Raw genomic sequence first — 27,795 nt, 5'->3', positions numbered from 1 at the left:
AAGTTTGACAGCTCGCGTTTTTAGGATTTGTTTTATTTATAGATTGTAGTTCCTAATTTACCTATATAAGAACACCCGTTGACTATCATGTATTGTGCCTATTGTTAACCCGCGCCCCACTGGGGGGGGGGGGCTATTTATAGCCCCCCTCCCGTTTTTCTGCAATAACTTCCGAACCGCTTGACGTATCGACGCCAAACTTTCAGTACCTTAGTACCTTCGGCTGCATCAATTTGACACCTTGTGCCAAAATTTGAACTTCGTACCTACCATAGGTCGGCCGGAAATGACGTCAGAGTGACGTCATGTTCGGCCGATTTCGACGCAAAACATTGAACCACGGCAATCGCTCCCAAGAGCTCAGTTTTTAAGCTAGATCCAATTTCTTTGCATGAGAGGACTCAGAATAGACTGCGCTATCAAACTGCTATCTCGGATTTTCGAAATTTTGAAAATTCCGAAAATTTCATATAATAAAATTCAAAATTTATATTTTTACATTTTTTTTCCAAATTTTTTTGACTTTTCGAAAAAAAAACCTGAATATATGTGATAGAACGCATTATTATGACTAACTCTAGCAAGTTTTAGCTAAATATCTTCAAAAATGGCCAAGTTATACGCATTATTGCAAAAAATTAAAAATTATTAATTTTTCAAATCAATTTTTCAGCACGAATTTGACATCGTACGCCAATATAAATAGCACCATCGTGTTCCTGATTTCAAACTGCATCAAATAGACACCTTTTTTGTTGAAAACTTTTAACTTCAAAATTTGACCTTTTTTGACCTGAAAGTGACCTGACCTAAGCTAAATTTGACTCAAAATCAGGGTTGTGCTTGACTCATGAGTCGAGTCAGAAATTTGACTCAACTCTGACTCAAATGAGTCAGATTTGAGTCGAGTCAGATAAAATGTTGAGCTGTTGAGTTGAGTCAGAGTTGAGTCGGACAAAAATATTAAGGTGTTGAGTTGAGTCAGAGTTGAGTCAGTAAAATAACTTTTGACATTGAGTTGAGTCAAAAACATTTAGGAACATGAGTCAGCTGACTCAACTTTCTAGAAACAATATATAGTATAAGTTTTTCATTCTCCCCCCGCTTAACAACTTAGGCCTGGCCCTGCTGCCGGATTTTTTCACCCCCCCCCCCCGCTCAACAACTTTTTTATCTGAGTCAATTTTGAGTCAACACACTTGACTCAACAAAAAATTTGAGTCAAGTTTGAGTCAACTCATATTTTCATTGAGCCGCTTGAGTCATGAGTCGAGTCAAGGAAAAAAATCAGCTCCTTGTTTGAGTCAGAGTTGAGTCAGGACATTCTGAAGTTGAATGATGAGTCGAGTCGGCAAATTTTTTTGAGTCGAGCACAACCCTGCTCAAAATGACCTCGAATGACACAGACGACATCAAATTCGAAATGTTTGGCCTAAATGGACCATAAAACATGTGTCACGTGACCGACGGATGATATAATATTTTCGTGACCTGTGATGACCTGACCTTGACCTGAAAATCAAAGTACAAGTTTGGTACCCTCAGAGTATCTAGAGCATCTGTTCACGAGTGTGTGAACCAAAAATGAGCCTCATCTGACATGTAAGACGGCGGTCAGAGCCCAAAACGTGAGGAAGCCAAAATGCTAATAATTTTTACTTTGACCTGACCTGTGACGTCATCGGTGACCTCGAGGTCAATGAAATTAGGTTTCGCTCGACAGTTTTTCCGGGGCTATCAGACGCCGTTTGAATTTTGACGATCGGCCCAGTAGTTTCGGAGTTAGGAGGGGGGGGGGGGCTATGAATAGCCCCCCCCCCCAGTAGGGCGTGTTATACGCAGACCCCAGTGGGACGCGGGTAACCAATTGAATCATTTTATATAAGCTTTTGCTAGTTATTTTGAAGGCCTGAGTTAGCCGTCAAATCGTCAAAAATTTCTCAGCGAGAACTACTTTCCGGCTTTCGATGCGAGAGGAAAACGGCCGATCGAAGTAAAACACTGGCAAGTTCCCATGCCGCTCGGTAAAATTTCTAGGTCAATTTTCACGGTAGCATTTTTTGGTAGGGTAGGTACTTTGGTGCAAGTGAATCTAGGTAAAATCGGAATTTACCTAGGTAGTTAGGTAGGTACTAGGTAGGTAGTATGGTGCAAGATGCCTCAGCTCCCGCATTCTCCATCAATCTCCACATCAGCTCCCGAATTCTCCACCAACCTCCCCAACCCTCCCCACCCCTCCCCTCCCCTTGACGGGCAATCAGCTCCCGAACACTCGGCACCAGCACCGACCCACCCCTCCCCTCCCCACTCCCCCTCACGGGTCGTGCCGGGCGGCAGCGTCGCACGCTGGGCCGGCGGACCGGAAAAGCGCTAGAAATACCCCCAAGAGTGACTTTCCACAATATGAACAAAATATGTATCATTCGATCCCAAATTGATCAAAGCGTACGATTCTGATGCTTGCTTGCTGCTTGCTTGCTTTGTGTTTTCGGCCTGCCGCCAGGGGCGATTTCGGCCGTGCTGTCCTTCTGGGTTGGACTGCGTTAGGAGGCAGGCCTCCTGCGATTAGCGACATGCCAGCTGCATGTCCTTTGGCGTCACGGTAACACGCTTGGCGTGGGCAGCGCACGGGTTGATGTCCTCGGTGAGGCCGGTCAGATAGGCCTCGCCGGCCTTTTGTAGAGCCGCAACGGCATCGCTCCGGATGCGCAGGTTGGTCTGGGAGTCCTTTCAGCTGTGGTCTCTGAAAGGACTCTGAAATCTGTTTTTCATCTTTTTTTTTAAATATATTTTTTTTTTTTTATTTATGATTATTATTGCTTTTTTGTGGGCTTTATTATTTTTTTATTTTTTTTTTTGTGGGCTTTTTTTTTTTTTTTTTTTTTTTTTTTTGCCTCTTTTGCCTCTTTTGATATCTTTGACACATATTTTCACACACAATAAACAGTCACACACATACACGGAACATTCAGAGATTTGACACTTCAGTGATTTTTTTTTTTTTTTTTTTTTTTTTTTTTTGTCCATTATATATATATATTTTATATTTTTTTAATATGATTTTTTTTTTTTATTTTTTTATTTTTTTTTTTGTTTTTTTTTTTTTAATCATCATTTTTATTTCTTTTTTTTTTTTTCTTTATTATTTTTTTTTTTTCGTGGGGGGGGGGCGGCCCGGGAAGCGAGCGGCACGTCTCGGAGTTGGAGGTTGCGCCGCCCCCGCCCCCAGGCCAGCCCGTGCTCCTCCTTTGTTGATGCGTGGGGGGGGGCAGCCCGGGAGGCGATGCCATTTTTGCCCTAAGGTCGAAATTGAAGTGGTCAGTTGTCACCAAACACAAGACTATTTAGACTCGCTAGTGGCCACCACATTTGCCGATTTTAATGCTAATCTTTAGTTGATATTTATTAGTTGACCAGTTGTCGTTTTGAACGCAATTTTCTGTCAGACTAGTTCAGGGCACTGTTGTTCACTGTACCAACAACATTCTTACATATTGCATCGCTTTTCTGCAAGATAAGCTAGCTTTTTGCAAGCAGCTGCAAGACCTAAATAAAAATCATATCTAAATTTTTAAATAGACTTTTATAAAAACGTTATTTCGAGCAGCTAAAAATGAACATCTTATACTAGCCTCAGATAACTCATCTTTCGTTCCATATAGGTGCTTTGCTGCTTTTCCCTGCTACTTTTCGAGATATGCGCCAGTCAACCATATGATGTAGGGGCAATTGTCACCTCGCCGCTCTTCTGACGGCCCGGCGCTCTTTAAAGCGCCGAAATTTATGAAAAACGAATGCTTATAATCTGAATAAAATATATGTCCCTGAGCTCAGAATTGATCAACGCACACAATGCTGTCAAAATTTTTGGGCCAAAGTCAATAATTAAGTCATTATGAACCCCCAAACACAAGTCAGTGATAATCAACAACAACTTGCTCTTTAGTTAGACTTTTTGAGAAATGTTATTTCGAGCCGCTAAAGATGAGCATGTCATGCAAACAACTAGTCGATTGTCTGTCATGCCCTATTGACGATTATTGCCTATTACTGCTACTTTTTGAGATATCGTCTGCTTAGTCACCTGAAATAGCCACCCTACCGCGGTAGGGTGGCATAGCAGCTATATCAGGTGACTAAGCAGACGATATCTCGAAAAGTAGCAGTAATAGGCAATAATCTTCACTAGGGCATGGAAGACAATTGACTAGTTGTTTGGATGACATGCTCATCTTTAGCGGCTCAAAATAACATTTTTCAAAAAGTCTAACTAAAGAGCAAGTTGTTGTTGAATATCACTGACTTGTGTTTGGGGGTTCATAATGACTTAATTATTGACTTTGGCCCAAAAATTTTGACAGCATTGTGTGCGTTGATCAATTCTGAGCTCAGGGACATATATTTTATTCAGATTATAAGCATTTGTTTTTCATAAATTTCAGCGCTTTAAAGAGCGCCGGGCCGTCAGTAGAGCGGCGAGGTGACAATTGCCCCTACATCATGTGGTTGACTGGCGCATATCTCGAAAAGTAGCAGGGAAAAGCAGCAAAGCACCTATATGGAACGAAAGATGAGTAATCTGAGGCTAGTATAAGATGTTCATTTTTAGCTGCTCGAAATAACATTTTTATAAAAGTCTATTTAAAAATTTAGATATGATTTTTATTTAGGTCTTGCAGCTGCTTGCAAAAAGCTAGCTTATCTTGCAGAAAAGCGATGCAATATGTAAGAATGTTGTTGGTACAGTGAACAACAGTGCCCTGAACTAGTCTGACAGAAAATTGCGTTCAAAACGACAACTGGTCAACTAATAAATATCAACTAAAGATTAGCATTAAAATCGGCAAATGTGGTGGCCACTAGCGAGTCTAAATAGTCTTGTGTTTGGTGACAACTGACCACTTCAATTTCGACCTTAGGGCAAAAATGGCATCAGAATCGTACGCTTTGATCAATTTGGGATCGAATGATACATATTTTGTTCATATTGTGGAAAGTCACTCTTGGGGGTATTTCTAGCGCTTTTCCGGTCCGCCGGCCCAGCGTGCGTCGGTGCGGCCCGGCGCCAGCCAACCAGCGGCCGTCCCAGGTGTGACGTCACACTGAGTCAGCCAATAGCGGGCGCGCGTCGGCCGCCGCGTCCCGAGTTTTCGTGAGAGGTAGAGTAAACTCACGGAGCTCTCACGTTCGGGATGTCACGGGAACCGCCGCGATGGTAGCCGTTTCTGTGGCTGAACTATATAACCGAGGCTCTCTGGTCCCAGCGCCAGAAGTCTCATTGAGAGCAACAGAGTACGAGCGACAGTGCGCTACACTGTTACTGTGCTAGCAGCGATATTACCAGCGACAAATCGTGATTCGTGAAGTGCGTTATTTCGAAAGTTTCTGAAGACATTCGCACGAAGATGGCTCCGACGATCGGAATAGACTTGGGCACGACCTACTCGTGTGTGGGCGTGTTCCAGCACGGCAAGGTGGAGATTATCGCCAACGACCAGGGCAACCGGACCACACCCAGCTATGTGGCCTTCACCGACACGGAGCGGCTGATCGGAGACGCCGCCAAGGGTCAGGTGGCCATGAACCCCAAGAACACCGTGTTCGACGCCAAGCGGCTCATCGGCCGGCGCTACGACGACCCCAAGATCCAGCAGGACCTCAAGCACTGGCCGTTCACCGTGGCCAACGAGGCCGGCAAGCCGCGCATCGAGGTCGAGTACAAGGGCGAGCGGAAGCGGTTCACGCCCGAGGAGATCAGCTCGATGGTGCTGACCAAGATGAAGGAGACGGCCGAGGCGTACCTGGGGTCCAAGATCTCCGACGCCGTCATCACGGTGCCGGCCTACTTCAACGACTCGCAGCGCCAGGCCACCAAGGACGCCGGTAGGATCGCCGGCCTGAACGTCAAGCGCATCATCAACGAGCCAACAGCGGCCGCGCTCGCCTACGGCCTCGACAAGAAGCTCGGCGGCGAGAAGAACGTGCTCATCTTCGACCTGGGCGGCGGCACGTTCGACGTCTCCATCCTGAGCATCGCCGACGGCTCCATGTTCGAGGTGCTCTCCACGGCCGGCGACACGCACCTGGGCGGCGAGGACTTTGACAACCGACTCGTCAACCACCTGGCCGACGAGTTCAAGCGCAAGAACAGGAAGGACCTCAAGGGCGACGCGCGAGCCGTGCGGAGGCTGCGCACCGCCTGCGAGAGAGCCAAGCGCACGCTGTCCAGCAGCACCGAGGCCAGCATCGAGATCGACGCGCTCTTCCAGGGCATCGACTTCTACACCAAGGTGACGAGGGCCCGCTTTGAGGAGCTGTGCATGGACCTGTTCCGCGGCACGCTCGAGCCCGTCGAGAAGGCGCTCAGGGACGCCAAGAAGGACAAGGCGAACATCCACGAGATCGTGCTGGTCGGCGGCTCGACGCGTATCCCCAAGATCCAGAAGCTGCTGCAGGACTTTTTCAACGGCAAAGAGCTGAACAAGTCCATCAACCCGGACGAGGCGGTGGCGTACGGCGCTGCCGTGCAGGCGGCCATCCTGTCGGGCGACTCCAGCTCGGCCATCCAGGACGTGCTGCTGGTGGACGTGGCGCCACTCTCGCTCGGTATCGAGACGGCCGGCGGCGTCATGACCAAGCTGATCGAGCGCAACACGCGCATCCCGGCCAAGCAGCAGCAGACGTTCACCACATACTCGGACAACCAGCCGGCCGTCACCATCCAGGTGTTCGAGGGCGAGCGAGCCATGACCAAGGACAACAACCTGCTCGGCCGCTTCGACCTGACCGGCATCCCGCCGGCGCCGCGCGGCGTGCCCCAGATCGAGGTCACTTTCGACATCGACGCCAACGGCATCCTCAACGTCAGCGCTGCCGACAAGTCCACCGGCCGCTCCAACAAGATCACCATCACCAACGACAAGGGCCGGCTCAGCAAGGCCGACATCGAGCGCATGGTCAACGAGGCCGAGCGCTTCAAGGCCGAGGACGACGCGCAGCGCGAGCGGGTGGCCGCGCGCAACCAGCTCGAGTCGTACGTCTTCTCGGTGCGCCAGGCGGTCAACGACGCCGGCCAGAAGCTGGACGAGAGCGACCGGCGGCGCGTCACCGAGCTCTGCGACGACGCCATCAAGTGGTTGGACAACAACTCGCTGGCCGAGAAGGACGAGTTCGAGCACCGGCTCAAGGAGCTGCAGTCGGCCTGCAGCCCCGTCATGGCCAAGCTGCACGGCGCCGGCGGACAGCAGGGCGGCCAGTTCGGCGGGCAGCAGGGAGGTCAGTTCGGCGGACAGGACAACCAGGGACCCACCGTTGAGGAGGTCGACTAAGTCCGTAGGCAACGGCTTTTATAAAAGACAGGCCTTTCAGGGATGCAGGATAGTGTCCTCCAATCTAGGTGTGACATAATGTATGCTTAGCGTTTGAGGTCAGTATCTTTCCCCTCAGTGTTTTTCTGTGGAAATGTTTGTAGCCGGTATCTGGCAATGATGATTGTAGTTTTGCCATGATTTCGGCGATGATGAGATTATCGTCGAGAGCTTTGTTAGCGATCAAGCTTGCCATTGAGAAGTGCTGTGATACCATGCTGTGTGTTGTTCCTATGTTGTATTTATAAATAAATAGAAAAGGCAAAACAAAGATGTTTGAATCATGTTACTTCATGAGAGAAAGAAGGCAAAGAGAAAGAAGCAATAACTGATCGTTCCACGTACTTGGAAACTGCCAGAGTTGTCAATATGAAGATGTTGGAATGACGACAGCACCAGGCACCTAGTTACTGGTCATTTGAAGCGATCACAATGGGGCCACTGAAAGGTGCCGTTAGGATGGGGGTTATGGACTAAGAGGCCAGCTTCGGGGTGGATGGCTTCGGGGTGGATATGGTGGCATAATCGAACAAAAGATGCATAACATTCAACATCATGTTTTCCACTCAACATACCAAGTAAATTTATTGAGGTAGTAGAAGATTATGAATATATATATATATATATATATATATATATATATATATATATATATATATATATATATATATATATATATATATATATATATATATATATATATATATACAATATATATAAAAATATATAGGTAATCATAGACCTCTGTATACATCTAAGGTGCGAACACATTCGCAGTGCGTGGACTTATTTAAAGTCGAGAGTAGCTTAACCCTCGCCCGTATCGGGGAGGGGGGTCGAACGGACCACTCCTCGGTTTTTCGCGAATTACTCGCGTAAAAAGCGGCCGATCGCGACGAAACTTTCCGTACCCTCGAGTTGATTATTTCTAGACCTACCCTGAAAATTTCATGGCCCTAACCCAAATGACTTTTGACCTTATCAAGCGTTCAAACATGTGATATGATGTTGCCCCATGCATTAGGGTGGGTGGCAAGGTTACCTGAAGGTCAGGTCAGGTCATTGACCTTTGATGACCTCGGTTCACTTTTTCGAGTTTTACATGTTTCTAGGCTAGTTTTGGAGCTGAATTCGAATTTAGCAACCATATGAACATTTACGAAGTAGTTTTGGTGCCTTCGTAACATGTTACGAAGCTATTAAGATGTCTAGTCGTAAAAGCTTGAAATCATATATCACACTACGACCTTCTAACAGGTCCCGATTTTCCCGACTTTTGGGTCATTGACCTGACCTGGAAGGTCAACCGATGATCTAGGACCTTAAAAGTGGGTATCATCGGCTTCCTCTCGTCACGGGCAACACGCTCGTTTTTTCCGCCAAGCTCTAGCTCGATCAGGGGCGAAATGGCAAGGGGGGTCCAACTGACCCCCCCCCCCCTCATACGTTCGCGGCTGAAAAAACACCAATACGGGCGAGGGTTAAAGGCTACAGTTGTCAACACTGATTCAGAAATAAGAATGTGAGGACGCGTGCTGTTCTTCATCGAAGCCTAAATTATTATTAAAGGGACCCTCCCACCTTCAAAAAAGTTAATGAATTGGCATGAAAGTGATGTCGCTCGGTTCAGAAAGAGCGGAAACGAATATCTACCAAATTTCACCGAAAAATATTCACCGGTTTTCAAGATATTAGACTTTTACTTTTGTTTACTTTTTGGGATCTCCGCTGTTCCTAGCGACTTTATTTGGAAGCAATAGTTTGACAGCTAAAAGTGCGGCACTTGTTGCGCGCAAAGCAGCATATACCACCGCGTGCTACAAAACGTTTTAGTCAAACATTTAAAAATCGTTAGATATCTGCGCTGACGTCACACATTCAGAGGGGTATTCCTATGCATTAGCCCCTCTGAATCAAAATGCTGCAATTTTGAAATTCAATATTTCCGATTTAAGGCATTTCTCGATCTTGTGAGTGCCGAAACCGGTAATTGTGAGCCAGGGACCCCATTTTGACTATCTCAACTCAAATCTAATGTTAACCCGCGCACCGACGGGGGTCTGCGCCAACTTAGTACCGACGGGGGGGGGGGGCGGATGACCGCCCCCCCCTGAGATCTCGAGAACGAAGCAAGATAGCGACAAGCGGTAAACGGCATCGGATACGCACGGTCAAGATCTACAATTTTTACTGAGGTCATTTTCAGGTCAGGTCAAAGATGACGTCACAGGGGTCGAAAAAGTCAAAATGGCGGCGCTAAATATGGAGAGAGTTTTTCTCGAATAACTTTCGAATTAGTCAAGATAGGAACAAACTAAGGGCAGCATCGTGATCCTCTCGTCAATCCGCATCGAATGATATATATGTTGACCTCGAAAGGTCAAGGTCAAAGGTTGACCTCAGGTCACGTGACCTCGAGGTCATCATGTATATCATTCGATGCGTCTTGACGAGCTGAACACAATGAGACCATCCACGCGTCTGTATCTTGTTCCTGTACGGAGTTATTGGCCAAAAACCGTTGGTGACCTTTGATGACGTCACATGACCTCACAGCTGCCCAACAGCAAAACAGACCTCAACGTAGTGAAGGTTGATCGTATATGAAGTAATGTATGGTATATGGGGCCATTCCGACCCGTTTTAGTGGTAAAAACAGGGAGTTGATTTTTCCCCCATTGACTTATAATGGGGAGGTCGCGAAATTGACCTGACCTTAGGTCACCGATATCAAAATTCCGAAATATACAAATTGTAGCTACTAATGACCTTATAACATCCTGCGACTTTCAAAGGCCTCCGACATCTACTGTAGCTCTGGCACGGTGACAAAGTTGCAAAAAAGTGACTTGAGGTTGGGTCATTCAAAGTGACCTGGTGACCTGACCTTGAAAGGTAGGAGGTTCAAACTTGCACACCATGTGTAAAATTGATAAGGGAATAGTCATACCAAATTTCGCGGCGCTACGCGCCGCGGTTTTCCCGCTATTCGCGAAAAACCTCAGGGGGGGGGGGGGCGGATATCCGCCCCCCCCCGTCGGTGCGCGGGTTAAGCTGGGAGGGTCCCTTTAACCGAACCGCTCTACCGGCCCAGCGTAGAAGCGTTAAAGGAAAAGGGCCACCTTTAACATGGGGATTGAAACTGAGATAGCCATCTTGTAGCCCGTGTCCGAAAACCTATCGGTCTACCTCCTTACGGCCGATTTCGGCCTCCATTCGTAGTTATCGGCAATTTTAAAAGAAAATACGCCAGGAATGCGTCCTTATCCCAGGAATGCGTTCTTATCCGACAATACAGCCACCCGCGGCGAGGCTTTGGTTTTTTACCAATCAGCTCCAACCAGCTCAGCTTTAACCAATCAGCTTATCTGACACAATCCGACGAGTCTGTCTTCTGAACGCTGATTGGCTTGAGTGTGACGTCATCGCTATGCCATCATACAGTAGGTGCCGTAGAGAGTATCAACATAGTACCAATACGTTAAATAGTTTTAAATACTTTTTAGCGAATTGTGCACTTCTGGCACCAGTTTTAAAAAGAAAATGAAAAATAATAATGTCAAAATGAAAAACAACGATATCTTCATATTTCACGAAGGTGGCCCTTTTCCTTTAACCCGCGCCGGTCCGGCGAGTTACCTAAGTGTGGAGCTACAAGTCGATTCTAGGGCTCTGATTGGTGACTTTGGTCGGGGGATGACGCTTATAGCATGTCACTCGCGTACTTGGCCGGACCAACGGCGCAGCGCAGGCGCGCCGAGCCAACCAAGAGGCTCTCAAACTCAATTGTACAGATATCCTGCGCATTGAATGGCGAAACTTCGGCGAGTTCGCTTGAGTTTGGAAGCCCCTGCCAGAGAACTGGAGACGGCCGGATTATTTGGTGGACAGTGGGCAGCGCAGATGGCGATTGACGGTGCCAAAAAGATGATAGGGAAAAGGGGTTGAGACTTCAGCAGTGAATTATAAGCCTGTTGCATAGCTGAGTGGTAAATTGTAAAATACCTACTTAGGGTTTGAAGAGATGCAGTGCAGTGTAGTTTAGCCGACTCAGGGGCATTCTGCCGAGTGTAAGGCGGAAGGGTCGCAACTCGCAAGTCGTTTGTTTCCATGATTGCCTGATTAAAATGTAAAGCGTGCCTAATGTTTAGTTGACAATACAGCAAGGTTGGGCATCTGCTCAATCCATTTCTTCTCTGCAATAGTGGATTCGCCACTGCAATTCATTGTAAGAGCCAAGAGGCACTGGGCTGCACCGCCTGTTAAAGGGACCCTCCCACCTTCAAAAAAGTTTATGAATTGGCATGAAAGTGATGTCGCTCGGTTCAGAAAGAGCGAAAACGAATACCAAATTTCACCGAAAAATATTCACCGGTTTTCAAGATATTAGACTTTTACTTTTGTTTACTTTTTTGGGATCTCCGCTGTTTCTAGCGACTTTATTTTAGAAGTGCGGCGTTTGCGGCAGATGTTGCGCGCAAATAGCATATACCACCGCGTGCTACAAAACGTTTTAGTCAAACATTTAAAAATCGTTAGATATCTGCGCTGACGTCACACATTCAGAGGGGTATTCGGGTATTCCTAAGCATTAGCCCCTCTGAATCAAAATGCTGCAATTTTGAAATTCAATATTTCCGATTTAAGGCATTTCTCGATGTTTTGAGTGCCGAAACCGGTAATTGTGAGCCAGGGACCCCATTTTGGCTATCTCAACTCAAATCTAATGTTAAGGTGGGAGGGTCCCTTTAATTATTCCGAAACCACCAGTGAATTGTCAGTCACTCACAACAATACGAATCAAGGGTGGAGCTTCCTATTCACTTGGTGGGGCGCCTGCCCCACCAACTTGCCATTTTGCCCCACCAATAAGCGTTTTGCCCCACCAACTTAAGCCGATTTGCAGGACTTTACTGCTTAGCAAACCTATGTTTTTCGCATTGAGGAGCTTTGAAATGTCTGTGTAATGCAAAATATTATCTCTGTAATGAAAAGAATTGATTCATTGTTGAATTTTATCTAACTTAACAATCGGACATTGTAGGTTTGACAACTTTTTGCCCCACCAACTTTCCTGGAAAAGCTCCACCCATGATACGAATCGTTCGACGTTCAGTCGTGCGCTGGGCGTCCGCCAAGTTTGAGTGTGCTGCAGAATGCAGACTGGACCGCCGATAATATAACACTTCCGTCTCCCTGGGCGAGCGGCGCATTGGAGCCGAAGGAAACTGCTTCAGTTTTTTGTGGGGAAGATACCCATGTTTGAAAATTATGTTCTGGAATGATGCGATAAGGAAAAGGACGGTTTCTTGAATTGAGGGCTGTGGAGAAGAAGCAGATTTTCTCAGTTGCTACCCGATGCAACGCGAAAAGACGCAAATGCTGCACATTGGGCTTAATAAGTCTAATAAAAGATAAGGGACTTCGTGAATCATGCCTAATTGACCGCGACCCAGTTATTTGCCACTGCAGGTAGGTACTAGGTAGGTAGATACTCATTTGTAAACAGAGCGTTCCACCAACCCTCGCCAGAAATTCAATCAGCAGTTGCTTATCTTAACCCTCGCATGTGTGCGGCGTTTGCCAGCTTCTAATGTGTAGGGGGGTCGGTTGGACCCCCCCCTTGCCGTTTGGCCCCTGGTCGAGCTAGAGCTTCGCGGAAAAAAACGAGCGTGTTGCCCGTGACGAGAGGAAGCCGATGATACCCAATTTTAAGGTCCTAGGTCATTGGTTGACCTTCCAGGTCAGGTCAATGACCCAAAGTCGGGAAAATCGGGACCTGTTAGAAAGTCGTAAAGTGTGGCTGCTAAGGGGTTTTTCGGGGTGCTGATCACGAATATCGTGTTAGTTTTGATCACAGATGATGTCTTGAAGCATTTAGACCAGGTCGGGTCAGGTCAGGTCAGGTCAACCATTAGGCGTCGTGACGGGTATTCGTAGTACGTGTCAACCGCCTCTGACAGCTTCGTAACATGTTACGAAGTCACCAAAACTACTTCGTAAATGTTCAAATGGTTGCTAAATTCGAATTCAGCTCCAAAAACTAGCCTAGAAACATGTAAAACTCGAAAAAGTGACCCGAGGTCACCCGAGGTCACCAAAGGTCAATGACCTGACCTGACCTTCAGGTGACCTTGACACACACGGGAGTAACATCAAATCACATGTTTGAACGTTTGAAACCACGAAAAGCTTGCAAACACGCGGCTAGTGCGAGCCGACATACGCTAAATCGCGATTCCGGCCAAACATGGTCTCGGAAAAGAGGTCACAGGTCAAAGGTCATTTGGGTCAGGGTCATGAAATTTTCAGGGTAGGTGTCAAATTGATCAATGCGAGGGTACTGAAAGTTTCGTCGCGATCGGCCGCTTTTTACGCGAGTTATTCGCGAAAAACCATGGGGGGGGTCCATCCGACCCCCCCCTACACATGCGAGGGTTAAAACGTTTGAGTGCACTAACAACCTTTAAAAATGACGTCCTCCCTTTCAATGCAATGGTTCATTCGAACTTCGAAGACACAAAGCCAGAATCAGCCAAGCAATATCGGAATCCATTGTGCAGTGTGTCGACTGTCGGATGTGCCCATCCACATAGCATAGCACACACTGCTAAATGCAGGTACGCTCACCTACACATTAGGTATTCGAAGGACTCGATAGCTCATACACATGGAAGAAACACATGAAATGTGATGAATAGCTGCAGCAGAAGTTTGGCGTCCGATGCCTCTTCGCCAAGTTAAGACCATGCCAATCTCGGCCAGTCTGCCGCCGCGCCGGCACTGGCCGTGGTGTGACGTCATCCGGCCGGCTCGGCGCTGGGTAGTTCCACACATAGGTAACTCGCCGCCGGGCCGGGGGTGTTTGAACACCCCCCCCTGCGGTTTTTCGCAGATATCTCAAAAATGGCGGCGCTCCGCGCCGCCGTTTTTGGCACACCTGTTCGTGCATCTTTTCCGCACATGTTGTGAAAATTTCAGACCCAGGTCACCTTAGGTCAGGTCACCAGGTCACGCCAAGTGACCTCACCTCAGAAAAAATAAGAATGCTCGTCATAGCTACACCGATTGATCGATTGCCTTGAAACTTTCAGCGATTGATTAGAGCAACATTATCTATAAAATGTATATCTCGGAATTTTGATATCGGTGACCTAAGGTCAGGTCAATTTTGCGACCTCTCCATTATAAGTCAATGGGAGAAAATTGAAAAGCGTCTGTTTTGCACGAACGCCATTCTAGACACTCTCAAACATCGATATGTAGGTAAAATGGACACACTGAACCGGAAAATGGCAACTGTGACCCCTCGTTATGTCCCCGAGGTCATCTCAGGTCACGAACAGAATCTAACAGTTTTTCGCTAATAACTTCTGATAGAGACGTGCTAGAGCGCTGAAAACGCCTTAGATGTGTTCGGCTCGACGCTGCGGATCGACTGATATGCAACATGACCTTTTCCGGTCAGGTCATGACCTTGACCTGAGGTCAAATTTTCAAGTTGACCTTTCAAGGTCAAATTATAGTTCATTCGACGCGTCTCGACGAGTGGAACACGATGGTGGCAAAAGTAATGTCATGGCTCTTTTGAGTCAAAAGTTATTGCCGAAAAAACGTCTTTCGTAAAAACGGCTATTTTTGGAGTTTTTGCCCTCTGGAGGCTAAACCGTTGACCTGAGGTCAAATCTGAGAAAATTACTCAGAAAGGTCTGTAAAAGGGCTATCGAATGCGCTTTACTGCGGCGCTGTAGCTCTATCGGTTCCCGAGCTAGCCGTTGGCAGTTTCCAAAATGTTGAAATAGTGAACATTTGACCTTTGGTGACCTCTGGTGACCTGACCTTTGACCTGACCCAAAAAATGACCGAGGTGTTTTCGTCCTTATTTTAGACGTTCTTTCGATTGCCGCTTACCGCGTGTCGCTACGTGGCCCAGGAGCCGAGTTAGAAGGGGGGGGGTGTTCAGACACCCCCCCCCCCCCGGCCCGGCGCGGAATCTCAGAGCACCGGCCCGGCGCGGGTTAACAAATTTAGCATATTACGTTTGACCTCCAGATTGAGCGAATACGTTTGCACTGCACTTTCGCCTATGTATAATTGCTTCATTGGGCAAGGATGTTCTGTCAGCGAGATTCATTCACTATTTAAATCATGGGTAAGCGTGGATCGTCACGCGTCTTAGGATATGAAGGGTGAGCTATAAATGCCGATAATTAATGGGACTTGCAAACCTTTTGAAGTGCACCAGCAGAAATGTAAACTAATTCAACGATGTAAATATATCGCCTCCCGCCAAGGTCTCAACACCCAGATCAGAGTCAAAGCTTCTTCTAAAACAGCACGCTGCTTAATGCTTATTCCTTATTGTGTTATTATTTGCATCACTTTGAAGTCTAAACATGATCTAATCTAATCGAGAAAATGAAACCATTGGGAAGGATAGTTAATCTGTCGATGGCAAGTAAGGCCCACAAAGCAGGGTACGCCTAATGGCCATATTTATTCACGTTTACTTCTCATCCTGACTCATTCTCTCATTCGAGCAAAACAACTTGTTTCAGAAATGCATTACGATATCCAGCTTGAGCTCACTATGGGTCAGGCCATGGTATTGATCGCAATCCACACCGCACTGCGGACGCATAACCTGGTGGGCGGTGACCGTTCGTTGGTTATGGAGCTTTTAAAACCGCAGTAATGCAGCAAAGTACACATCCAAATGGTGCAAACAAATCGGTGGAGCATGGTTCAATTGTTATCTATGCTGCTCATCTGTTTCCTCATTCTTAGCGTAGCTATAGCACAAGGTATCTCTTTTTACAAACTAAGGCCGAAGCCCGAAACCTATAGTGTAGCTATGCCAACTTGTCAGAGGAAATCATATTTTTATGCAAAAAACTATAGCAAATTTTTGTTCAGCACGTGTTTTAAATGGAAGTCATAAAGGCTGAGTTTATAAGCACTGTGGCCAAACTATCACCCGTTCATCAATGGTTGAATCATAATGTAAAAAATACCTATTATACTACGCATCTGAATAAAAAGACAGAGAGGGCAAAGGATTGCATGCAACAGTTTGGCAGACAACAGTTCCCGAACCCTCGCCACCACAATCGACTTACCCCTCCCCTACCCATCCCCCCCCACCCCCACCCCCTCACGGACCGCGCCGGGCGGCGGAGTCGGTGCGGCCCGGCGCCAGCCAATCAGCGGCCGTCCCAGGTGTGACGTCACAGAGCGTCAGCCACTGCCGAGCGCCGCGTCCCGAGCTTTCGTGAGGGGACGGGTTGGCTCACGGAGCTCCCACGTTCGGGAGGTCACGGGAACCGCCGCGATGGCAGCCGTTTCTGTGGCTGAACTATATAACCGCGGCTCTCTGGTCCCAGCACCAGAAGTCTCATTGAGAGCAACAGAGTACGAGCGACAGTGCGCTACACTGTTACTGTGCTAGCAGCGATATTAGCAGCGACAAATCGTGATTCGTGAAGTGCGTTATTTCGAAAGTTTCTGAAGACATTCACACGAAGATGGCTCCGACGATCGGAATAGACTTGGGCACGACCTACTCGTGTGTGGGCGTGTTCCAGCACGGCAAGGTGGAGATTATCGCCAACGACCAGGGCAACCGGACCACGCCCAGCTATGTGGCCTTCACCGACACGGAGCGGCTGATCGGAGACGCCGCCAAGGGTCAGGTGGCCATGAACCCCAAGAACACCGTGTTCGACGCCAAGCGGCTCATCGGCCGGCGCTACGACGACCCCAAGATCCAGCAGGACCTCAAGCACTGGCCGTTCACCGTGGCCAACGAGGCCGGCAAGCCGCGCATCGAGGTCGAGTACAAGGGCGAGCGGAAGCGGTTCACGCCCGAGGAGATCAGCTCGATGGTGCTGACCAAGATGAAGGAGACGGCCGAGGCGTACCTGGGCTCCAAGATCTCCGACGCCGTCATCACGGTGCCGGCCTACTTCAACGACTCGCAGCGCCAGGCCACCAAGGACGCCGGCAGGATCGCCGGTCTGAATGTCAAGCGCATCATCAACGAGCCGACGGCGGCCGCGCTCGCCTACGGTCTCGACAAGAAGCTCGGCGGCGAGAAGAATGTGCTCATCTTCGACCTGGGCGGCGGCACGTTCGACGTCTCCATCCTGAGCATCGCCGACGGCTCCATGTTCGAGGTGCTCTCCACGGCCGGCGACACGCACCTGGGCGGCGAGGACTTTGACAACCGACTCGTCAACCACCTGGCCGACGAGTTCAAGCGCAAGAACAGGAAGGACCTCAAGGGCGACGCGCGAGCCGTGCGGAGGCTGCGCACCGCCTGCGAGAGAGCCAAGCGCACGCTGTCCAGCAGCACCGAGGCCAGCATCGAGATCGACGCGCTCTTCCAGGGCATCGACTTTTACACCAAGGTGACGCGGGCCCGCTTTGAGGAGCTGTGCATGGACCTGTTCCGCGGCACGCTCGAGCCCGTCGAGAAGGCGCTCAGGGACGCCAAGAAGGACAAGGCGAACATCCACGAGATCGTGCTGGTCGGCGGCTCGACGCGTATCCCCAAGATCCAGAAGCTGCTGCAGGACTTCTTCAACGGCAAGGAGCTGAACAAGTCCATCAACCCGGACGAGGCGGTGGCGTACGGCGCTGCCGTGCAGGCGGCCATCCTGTCGGGCGACTCCAGCTCGGCCATCCAGGACGTGCTGCTGGTGGACGTGGCGCCGCTCTCGCTCGGCATCGAGACGGCTGGCGGCGTCATGACCAAGCTGATCGAGCGCAACACGCGCATCCCGGCCAAGCAGCAGCAGGCGTTCACCACATACTCGGACAACCAGCCGGCCGTCACTATCCAGGTGTTCGAGGGCGAGCGAGCCATGACCAAGGACAACAACCTGCTCGGCCGCTTCGACCTGACCGGTATCCCGCCGGCGCCCCGCGGCGTGCCCCAGATCGAGGTCACCTTCGACATTGACGCCAACGGCATCCTCAACGTCAGCGCTGCCGACAAGTCCACTGGCCGCTCCAACAAGATCACCATCACCAACGACAAGGGCCGCCTCAGCAAGGCCGACATCGAGCGCATGGTCAACGAGGCCGAGCGCTTCAAGGCAGAGGACGACGCGCAGCGCGAGCGGGTGGCCGCGCGCAACCAGCTCGAGTCGTACGTCTTCTCGGTGCGCCAGGCGGTCAACGACGCCGGCCAGAAGCTGGACGAGAGCGACCGGCGGCGCGTCACCGAGCTCTGCGACGACGCCATCAAGTGGCTGGACAACAACTCGCTGGCGGAGAAGGACGAGTTCGAGCACCGGCTCAAGGAGCTGCAGTCGGCCTGCAGCCCCGTCATGGCCAAGCTGCACGGCGCCGGCGGGCAGCAGGGCGGCCAGTTCGGCGGCGGACAGCAGGGAGGCCAGTTCGGCGGACAGGACAACCAGGGACCCACTGTTGAGGAGGTCGACTAAGGCGATTGTTGAACCAAACTACTAGGAAAGACGAGACCCTCCTTGGCGGTTTAAATTAGCAACTGTCATCCAAAATGCGCCCAGAAGCTTTCGCGCAAGCCTCCAACGCATAAGGCCAGTATTATGTTCTCGCCTCGTGTTATGGTTTGGAGTGGATGGCAGCTGGTCCTTACCAAGTTAGCGAAGCTGATTACTACGACGTCGCGAAGAAGCGATTTGTTCCTATTATCGTAATTCGTAATCATGCTTAGCAATGATGAGCTTACTACCGGAGGAGTATCCGATTGATACATATGTGCTCCATAACGTATTATTTCATTTGCAAGTGCTGTGATTGAGTGCTGTGAGTAGGTGATTGTTGTTTGCTAATAAACCAAATAAAATATTCAAGTGTTTGGAAGGGAGCTGTGATACGAGAGGGGAAAATCAGGCTTGGTAGCTCAGCACCTGTCCCGACTACCTAGATATCTGAAGGAATTGCTGAGTGCATAAGGAAGGACATAAGGCATGAGGAGGAGAGGCAGCAAAAAGAAGGTTCCGGGGATAATAAGCAGACTGATGACAAGACAGTGAACTGGGGTGTCGCGCCTGCATAATTTTTACGGACTATCTAGTACCCAACACCAACATATGGAATCACAGAGGCATGACACCACGAGCCAGTATGCGCATCGCGCAATTCCCATGATGGATTTATGTAGTTAACAACCATGCCACCGCTATAAAACGAAAATAAGTTGTCAGTATAGCCTCAATTGAAGACAATACCTAAGTTATTCGGGTGAAGATAAGATAAATGTGAATGCCTTTGGATACGAAGTAGTAAAACGTTTGATAAAAAGTGATAGTGGATAGTTTTGACGTGCATAGCAGTTTGAAGTCACAAAACATGTTTCAGCACAGCTCTGTTATCGGTTTGGACATCCTGAAAACACGCAGCTGACGGTGCATGCCATGGAAATATTAAGAATCGAAACAAAACGATGCACGATAAAAATACGATCAAGGATGAGAGCCAATTCTCATTTCCAGTGCTCGGAATTTACAATTTCATACGAATTTCATTTCATACGTACGGTAAGGCGAAATCATTATAGAGTTCAGTGGGCAAAATATATCAGGATCACGACTTGATTGCAAGAGGTATCTTTATCGTCATTGAGTCACAGCAGGGTGCGTAGTCACAGCAGGGTGAGTTCTTCCACGCCACTTGTGTGCATTAGCCGATCCACATGCTCCTATTTTTGAGTTCATTCATTTCATTTGTTTGATCAAGGTCGAGAAAATGGTCAACATCATATTACGAGAAAATGGTTTAATATTTATTGCTGTCCAATCGTTCCAGCTGGTTCAAATCTCCAACCTCAACCACGACATCCAATATGCCGACATTTCGTGCACTCTGCATCGTACAGAACACTCTGGATCCGACCTCCCGTCCCTCCCCTCACAGCGATCCCACTTGGGCTATCAACAGCCCCTCCCCCCTCCCCCCGCCATCCGGCCCCGACTCGACCCGGCTGGCTCGACGCCAGTCAGAGACTTGTGCGCAGTTCGCGACTATTCCCCGTTGGTTGAGACTTATGCTGCTGGTTATATAACAGTTTGAGTCATAAGTCACAGCTCTCTGGGGCTTGTTGATGTTGTTAATCAGAGGAAGACAGTGATTGGTTGGTTGGGGAGTTGTGATGCAATCCGTTGCACCATGAATAAGCAGGACGAGGGTGAGATAGGACCGAGTTTTCGGGAGGCGACAAGACAACAACATGGCGTTGAGGGGTGAGGCCTGAGGGAAGCTGAGGAAAGACTGATAAGGCTCAACGGCGCCGGTCTAGCGCTTATAGAAAATCTGTCACACCATTTCTAGAACATTCATGCCTTATCCGGGATTTTAGAATAGAAAACGGCAATGGACGTCGGGTGCATTGACTGAAATATACACATTCTAACCGAATACAAGATGATGAGGGCAATATCGCAGTCATTTACCTGTTCCCTAGCTCAGAATGCCAGGCCTCATGGCACTTTACTATCCACCAACGCACCCGCATCATTCCCAGCATCTAGATACCCAACCGACCCGCATCAAGAGGGATCTCCATCGACGGAGGAGCGCGACTGACCTTGGCAGTGGGGAAGCAGCCGGTGACCACCTCCAGGAACGAGGTGGACTCCCAGCGCAGAGTGTCCCAGCAGTTCTTCAGACTGTTGGGGCCCTGGTCACGGCTGCTGAGAGCCGACGAGGCCCGTGCCTGACAGCGGAAAATCGGTACAGTTAACCCAGCAGTCGAGAAGTTGTTTCGTAAAGCCACATCCAATTTAGTACGAGTTCAGTGCATCCAACTGATTAGTTTTGGACTACCATTTTGCAGGATATAACTGATTTATGAGCGAAGCTATGTTACTCAAGTTTTATTCCCCAATGCACGAGCTCAAGGACGCCCACGCCATGCTTACTTGGAGCGTTAGGAACATGAGATGAATCCAGGTCCGCGGGTTCTTGGTCTTCATGGGGTAGAAGGACTTGCTGTAGAGGCAGTATTCACCGTGGATCTGGCACACAAAGTGCAGCTTGGCCTGCTTTCGACTCTTTCGCTCTGAAAACAACAAAAATGGTTAACGTTTAAAAAGAAGCGGGAAACATTCAGCCAAAAATAGCTTCAGAGAAAACCTTCCGCCTGAAAATTTAACATTAAGCTTAACGCACACCCAAACTTATCAGTCATCTAACAATTACGAGACTACATACATATATTGTCACATTTTAACTTTCTCTAAAATGTTTACCGAAAGTTGATCGGAAGTCGACTCAGCCTCACTACCTTGCCGCACCTGCCCAGAGCCGCCCTCACTGACCTTCGATGGTGCACTTGACGGGCAGCGGCAGGCGCACCATCACCTTCTGCATGTACTCTTTGATCTTGTCCAGGTGCTTCTCGCAGAAATGCTGCATCGTGTCCCGCATCTGGTACGGCTCGAACACGCTGATTCGCTACGGAAAGAGACACATGCGAGTTAGACGGAACACTAGCAGCGCAGCACCTACAAGGAAAGTAACGCCATCTATCGGACCCCTTACCAGTCCAGCATTAGCCTACCGACTGGGTTCCTAAATGACCCATATAGTCGCCAGGTCCTGCTCTCCCATTGATAGCGACATACCAATATACAGTATCCAAGCCACCAGATCCTGGCCCTGCCTCCTACATACCTGTGTAGCAGAGGGCGGTGTCGGCTGCTGTCCGCCCGAGCTGATGAGAGTCACCGTGGTGTTTCGACGCTGTACCGGCGTGGCAGGCAGGGAGGTGGTCGAATGGGTAGGCACCGTGCCCGTGTGGTGGCTGGCACTGGCGCCCATCGGACCTGCCGCCAAGGAGAGATGTCATACAGAAGCCGCTCAAGTTCAGGGGTTGGCGCATTGATTCAGTCATCAGAACGTTCCATAGGCCTCTGTATACCGGTATACAGATTACAGAAGTCTATAGTTCCACCAATCTAGCGATATTATCGCTCGGAGAACGCCAAGGAATGCTCAACCAGCAGTCCTCCCGGTAGCAACCTTTCAGCCGCTTTCCACAAAACACATCTCAAAGGTATGTGCCCGGCTTTCACCCATCAACTGGTCTCACCAGGCGTTCGGCTGCGTGGAATGGTGGGCACAGAGCGCGGAGCCGCGGTCGGAACTGGCGCTGGAGCGGCGGACGGCGCGGCGGCAGCGGTGATGGCGGCGGGGGCAGTGGTTGTCGCCGGGGCGGGGGCGGCGGCGGGGGCGGCAGCAGAGGCGGCACTGACGACGGCGGCAGCCGCCGCGGTCACCGCCGCCACTGTAGCGGCCGGTAGCTGACGGGTGGAGCCATTGGAAGGAGAGGCTGCAGCCGTGGTTGGCGCTTCATCGGAGAGAGTCCCGGCGCTGGCGCTGGAACGGGCAAGGCGCGGGGAGAAACGGTCAGTCATGGTACCAACAGCTACACAGTTGAATTTAAACGAAGCTGCAGCGCCGATATCGAAGGAAAAGGTCAACATGAACAAGCTGATAGAATTGCGGTAAAAAGAGAATCGAAGAGCGAAACCAAAAACCGCGCGATCGCAGACATATTTACACAAACGCCACGTCCTAATGGCTGGCTGATTACTGCTACTCCACAGGAGCCACAGCGCCCCCATTGCCATCCTAACTCCTACCTATGTAGTTCCGTTCTAAAAATCCCTTCTCACCCTACTTCTGACTGTTAACTCTAACTCTAACTCTAGCCTTATTTCTACTCCTATCCCAACAAACTTCATCTTCTCCGCCCTTAGCTGACGAAGTTCTACCCACCTGACCGACTGCGGCCCGCTGACGGTCTCCGCTCCAGCGCCGAGTGTCACTGTCAGACTGTTGAGCGCCCGCTGGGAGGAGGGCAGCTGGCCGCGGGAGCCGGCCGGGAACCTACAGAACAGGCAGCGAAAGAGGTTAACATACAAGACAAAGACAATGATGCTGTAACCGATCTAATGAAAATCGGATGAAAAGTAGCCTGAATGTTACATTTTTACGGTTCTGCGACACCTGAGCGAATGTCATTTCAGCGAACGACATTTGAGCGAAACATTTTCAGCGGTTATCAATTTAAGCGATTGGCTTTTTCAGCGATTGTCAAGTCGGCGAATTCAGTCACAGCGATTATCAACTTAAGCGAGGACCAGAATCAGCGAAACCAGATTGAGCGAATATATGGTGGTCAGTGGGAGACCAATTGAGCGATGCAGTTACAGCGAATGACCGAACGCGACGAAAGTCAATCATTTGCTACTTTTCGGAAATTATTGCACCTCTTTACGCATCATTTGAATTTTGAAGACACATAGGTGTACATCGGACGACCAACAAGGGGTGCATGGGAGGGAAAGGAGACGGGCAAAATTTGAATTGAAAATGCGGAACGTGAGAGATAGGGCGACGGAACGAATGCCAAGGACCAATAATAAACTAGAGAGATGGCACAGGGGAATCCAGTCTATGTTTCAGGGACCTCACCCAAATATCTGGACATTCGTACGGTGCTTGGGGCAAGAACAAATTTTACAACATGGGGAACTGATCCAAATTCAAGCGGAGCAATTTCGCGAAGAATAGCACAAGCAATATGAATCTCTGAACAAACGTTTGGTCACCATTATTGACAAAGAGCAGGGTGGGGTGGGGTGAAATTGAACCGTTGGAATTTTTGACAAATTTAGCATTAAATTTGGAGCTCAATGTCTGACCTTTGAACGCGCGACATCCGCCATCCAGTTCCGGATAACCATGAGAAATTCCGGAAACATTCGTACGGATACGCTCGCAAAAGAAAAAAATCCACCGTTACAGGACGATGAAATGTTTCGCTGAACTGACAGTCGCTCAAATTGTAGTCGACGAATCAGATGTCGCTGAAACATAGCTTTCGCTAAAATTGATAATCGCTATATTTGATAATCGATGAACTTGATAATCGCTGAATTGCCATTCGCTGAAAATGGTTCGCTCAAATGACATTCGCTCAAATGACACTCGCTAAAGTCGCTCGCACCGCATTTTTACAGCTGAAGACCTAGTAAGCAGCTATGAAAATGGCAACGGATAGACCGATGAACCACAAATGCTAAAAATATACGTGAGTGCATGAGTTATAGGCCGTCAATGTTCGTAGATGAGTCCAGTGTCCACATGCTTTTCGTAATGCTCCCGAATCCGCAGAAAAGCCACGTCAGAAAGAAACACCTCAGACACCCATCCGTTCGGAACATTACGGGCGACACTCACCTGGTGATGAGCTGAGACGAGTGGTTGACCTGTGTCATGGACTTGTGCAGTGGCGCCTTCAGTCCGATCAGGGACGTGGACGCCGTGCTGGCAACTGCGGGAGAAAGGGTTATATGTGATGCGACTGGCTACAGCGTAGAGTACTCAACAACTTTAACTGATTACCCTCGACAAATATTTTGTTCGTGTGGTAAGAAAAGCGTTTCGAATTCAAAAATGAGAATCCAATGTTCCGTTACACGCATAAATTCATAGTGAAAATGGAATGCATTGGAAACTCTTCTCACTGAAATCCGCCTAAGCAATTACAACTTAATATCATCCCATTAGTCCCACAGAACCGAACTCCCCTAGCTCTTCCCCCTTCCCAGTCACCCCAATCACTCACTGGTGCGGCTTTGGTTCAGTCGCGGCGTGGATCGGCTCGAGTCCCCCAGTTTCCTGAGCGGGTCCCGCGAGGCCAGCAGGTCTCGTGAGGAGGTCGACCACAGCTCACGACTGCCACCAGAGCCCACCTTCACGATGGTGACACAGTTGTCGTCCGAAAGACGTCTGAGAATGAAAAAAGGAGAGAGTTCAGCTGGATAGGCTTGAAAGTGAGCGGTAGACATACGATTCTTATTGCATTTGATGCATAACACTACGTAATTGATGAAGGCTGGATGCTATTTACCGTTGCGCCGATAAGCGGCATATGTTGTGGAACACTCTCAGCTGATGTTGCATTACGTTGGAATGATACAAACAAGTGCACTATCGATCGCGTTCATGTTGGTTTATTGCAGGACATCATGCAGAAAGCATGATGACTACCTACTGATTTTATCACTTCAGGAAGCTACAAGGACACTCAGGTAGGCACCGCAATAACAGAACCATCTCTTACTTTCCAAACCAATCAGTTTCACTCAGCTCCTCCCTCCATCTCATCCCACACCGTCCAGAAACAGAGGCCGCTCCACCCACCTGGAGGCCTCCTCTGTGCTGAGATATAACCGGGGCTTCTGTACGGCCGCGGCCAGGTCGGGCTGCTGCTCCATGTCCCGGAGCAGGGCCGGAGGTAGCAGCGTGGGGTGACACGCCACCAGCTGACGCACCTCCTGGCTCAGAGCGTGCACACTCACACAGTCGGAGACACCAGCCCGCGTCAGCAGGAACAGCAGCAGGTCACGCGCCACGCTCTGGAAAAGAGAAAGAGAATGAGTGGTTGGTTGAGTTTGAAGCAATGGTTGAACTATAATCGGTTTAATGAATGTGTGATGTAACTGCACAAAAGTTTAGCGGTGCCTGCACAGTGCGCTGAGCCCTGCTTAACTTCTAAATCACTTCAAGCAGCGCCCACTACATCCCTCCTAGTACGCCCGCCCCTCATACGCATGAAACTCCCACACATCACTCCAAGTCCGTACCCTGGTGGTGCGCTGTCCGAAAGCCACCAGCACGGGCAGCACGTGCGGCAGCGCGGCCGGCTGGTTATCCACCGTCAGCTTCAGCTTGTTGACGTGCTCGGCCATGGTCTGCGGCGCCGCCACGGTCATGGTGACCAGGACCTGGGCGGTGGCGGCGGCGATGGCGGGCGAGCACAGGTACTCACAGAGCTGTGGCACGGCCGACTTCAGCAGCTGGGGCGGACACACAGGGAGGAAAGGGTGTCAAAAACGTATGGTGGCACTGGCAGAGTATCGCGCGTAAGGATTATTGTTATTTGAATGAATTGCTGATCATTGACTAGAACTCAGCTATTGTCATTGCAAATGAAGTGCGAATAGAATGGCACGAACTGCTAATAATCAATATCTACACTTTACCAGTCGCATATCTAGGGGTGCACACAGATACCGTAACACACACATTGACCGTAACAATAACACGCGGATTACCGAAACAGCCACATCCCCTGGAACAAGCAACTCTCCAAACAGCCCTACCACACGACCTCCATCCCCATACCTGCGGCTGTTGTTTGGCCATGAGCTGGAACAGGTCGACGATGGCCAGCCGCTCCTGGCCGAGGCAGAGCGGCATCACCGACACCAGCGTGCCCATGTGTCTGTTGAACCTCTCCGGCTGAAGACGGTACACGGGCGGCAGCACCTGCGTCAGCTGGTAGTTACCTGTGGACGGAGGGGCCAGTGGTTAGAGAATTAGTGGGGCCTGGGGCAGATAATGGTAGTTACCTAAGGGAGGAGGGATTAATGGTTAGAGAAGTGCGGCCTGGGGCTGGAAGTGGAAGTTACTTGGGGCGATGAAAGAGGGGTCGGGAGGTACGAAAAGTGCGGCCAGAGTCAGTTGGTAGTTTCCTAGGATCAGCTTCCCCAGCAACTACCAGCTTCCCCAGCACGCGGGGAAGCTGGTAGTTACCAGGGACGATCGCGCAGGGACAGGGTAGTTCAAGAACACGGCCTGGGTTAGCTCATTGTATGGTCCCATGGCAACATAAAGATGAGAGGGTCAGACGCGGATAACATGCATCAACTCGCAAGCACTTGCTGCTGTACTTATATGCGATAACATAGGCCATAGGGGGTATCAGAGACAAGCCACTCAGCCTGCCACCTAGTGGTTACTTGGACGTTGATAAAGGATGGATCTGCTGCCACGAGTTATCCCATTCAAAATTATCAGGATATCGGATATCAGTCACCACAGCTCCAGTGTCTCCACATACCTGTCGCGATGCTATCCATAAGGTTCGGCACGTAGTCAGCCAGCAGCTGAGCGTTTTCGATGGCAACCAGAGACAGGTAGGCGGCCAGGTTTCGGCTCAGCTCCCGACTGCCTTTGACGAAGAACTGGACGGCCACGGGGATGGCGAGCTCCATCACCGACTGGCGGCTGTAGTTCTGTCGGAGTACGGAGGGTCGGTGGGTGTCGGTGTGGTAATCACGGCCATAGGGCGCCGAAACGCGACGGTAGCTTTATTGGGCGTCGAAAGGCGACTGTAGCTTTATTCTAAAGTGTTCGTTTTAGCTGCGATTCTGAGACAATCATGTTGCAGGCCACTACGGGATCCAATATTTAGTGAGTCAATTTCAAAGCATGACAAGGACGAAAATATGAATTGAAATATAGCATGCCGCTGCGTCACGTTACGTGCAAGACATTCCTGCAGCTGTCGGAAAAAATTATTGGACCATGTTACAACTTCCGCGCTGCTGAATTCTTTCAGCTCCGTAACTTTCCTCAATTCCAT

At 49.5% G+C, this 27,795-nt stretch overlaps 3 protein-coding genes across 4 annotated transcripts in view; 2 read left to right on the top strand and 1 right to left on the bottom strand.

The window, feature by feature from the left end:
- LOC122373755 (protein melted-like) overlaps window positions 1–27,795 on the bottom strand; it is a 71,537-nt gene that overhangs the window by 10,623 nt on the left and 33,119 nt on the right. For both annotated transcript variants that reach the window (XM_043352116.1, XM_043352115.1), the window contains exons 5-16: window positions 27,271–27,445; window positions 26,553–26,716; window positions 26,012–26,224; window positions 25,569–25,783; window positions 24,991–25,154; window positions 24,603–24,696; window positions 23,136–23,246; window positions 22,447–22,733; window positions 22,029–22,180; window positions 21,674–21,809; window positions 21,275–21,414; window positions 20,941–21,069 (exon numbers count right to left, since the gene is read on the bottom strand). In XM_043352116.1, the coding sequence (XP_043208051.1) occupies window positions 20,941–21,069; window positions 21,275–21,414; window positions 21,674–21,809; window positions 22,029–22,180; window positions 22,447–22,733; window positions 23,136–23,246; window positions 24,603–24,696; window positions 24,991–25,154; window positions 25,569–25,783; window positions 26,012–26,224; window positions 26,553–26,716; window positions 27,271–27,445 (1,980 nt within the window). The remainder of the gene's footprint in view (window positions 1–20,940; window positions 21,070–21,274; window positions 21,415–21,673; window positions 21,810–22,028; window positions 22,181–22,446; window positions 22,734–23,135; window positions 23,247–24,602; window positions 24,697–24,990; window positions 25,155–25,568; window positions 25,784–26,011; window positions 26,225–26,552; window positions 26,717–27,270; window positions 27,446–27,795) is intronic.
- LOC122373758 (major heat shock 70 kDa protein Ab-like) lies at window positions 5,181–7,385 on the top strand. Its single transcript, XM_043352120.1, has one exon. The coding sequence runs from the start codon at window positions 5,406–5,408 to the stop codon at window positions 7,326–7,328; it is 1,923 nt and encodes a 640-aa protein (XP_043208055.1). The 5' UTR covers window positions 5,181–5,405; the 3' UTR covers window positions 7,329–7,385.
- On the top strand, window positions 16,637–19,203 carry LOC122373756 (major heat shock 70 kDa protein Ab-like). The gene has a single exon (XM_043352117.1). The coding sequence runs from the start codon at window positions 16,892–16,894 to the stop codon at window positions 18,815–18,817; it is 1,926 nt and encodes a 641-aa protein (XP_043208052.1). The 5' UTR covers window positions 16,637–16,891; the 3' UTR covers window positions 18,818–19,203.

The sequence above is a fragment of the Amphibalanus amphitrite genome, unplaced genomic scaffold, assembly GCF_019059575.1.
Source record: "Amphibalanus amphitrite isolate SeventyFive unplaced genomic scaffold, NRLGWU_Aamphi_draft 001546F_arrow, whole genome shotgun sequence".
Taxonomy (NCBI): Eukaryota; Metazoa; Arthropoda; class Thecostraca; order Balanomorpha; family Balanidae; genus Amphibalanus; species Amphibalanus amphitrite.
The sequence above is the reverse complement of the archived record's forward strand: the minus strand, read 5'-3'. Positions and strand labels throughout refer to the sequence as shown.

What these genes read in the sequence shown, in the direction of transcription:
- LOC122373758 (XM_043352120.1), top strand. Translation starts at nt 5,406, where the DNA reads ATGGCTCCGACGATCGGAATAGACTTGGGCACGACCTACTCGTGTGTG.
- LOC122373756 (XM_043352117.1), top strand. Translation starts at nt 16,892, where the DNA reads ATGGCTCCGACGATCGGAATAGACTTGGGCACGACCTACTCGTGTGTG.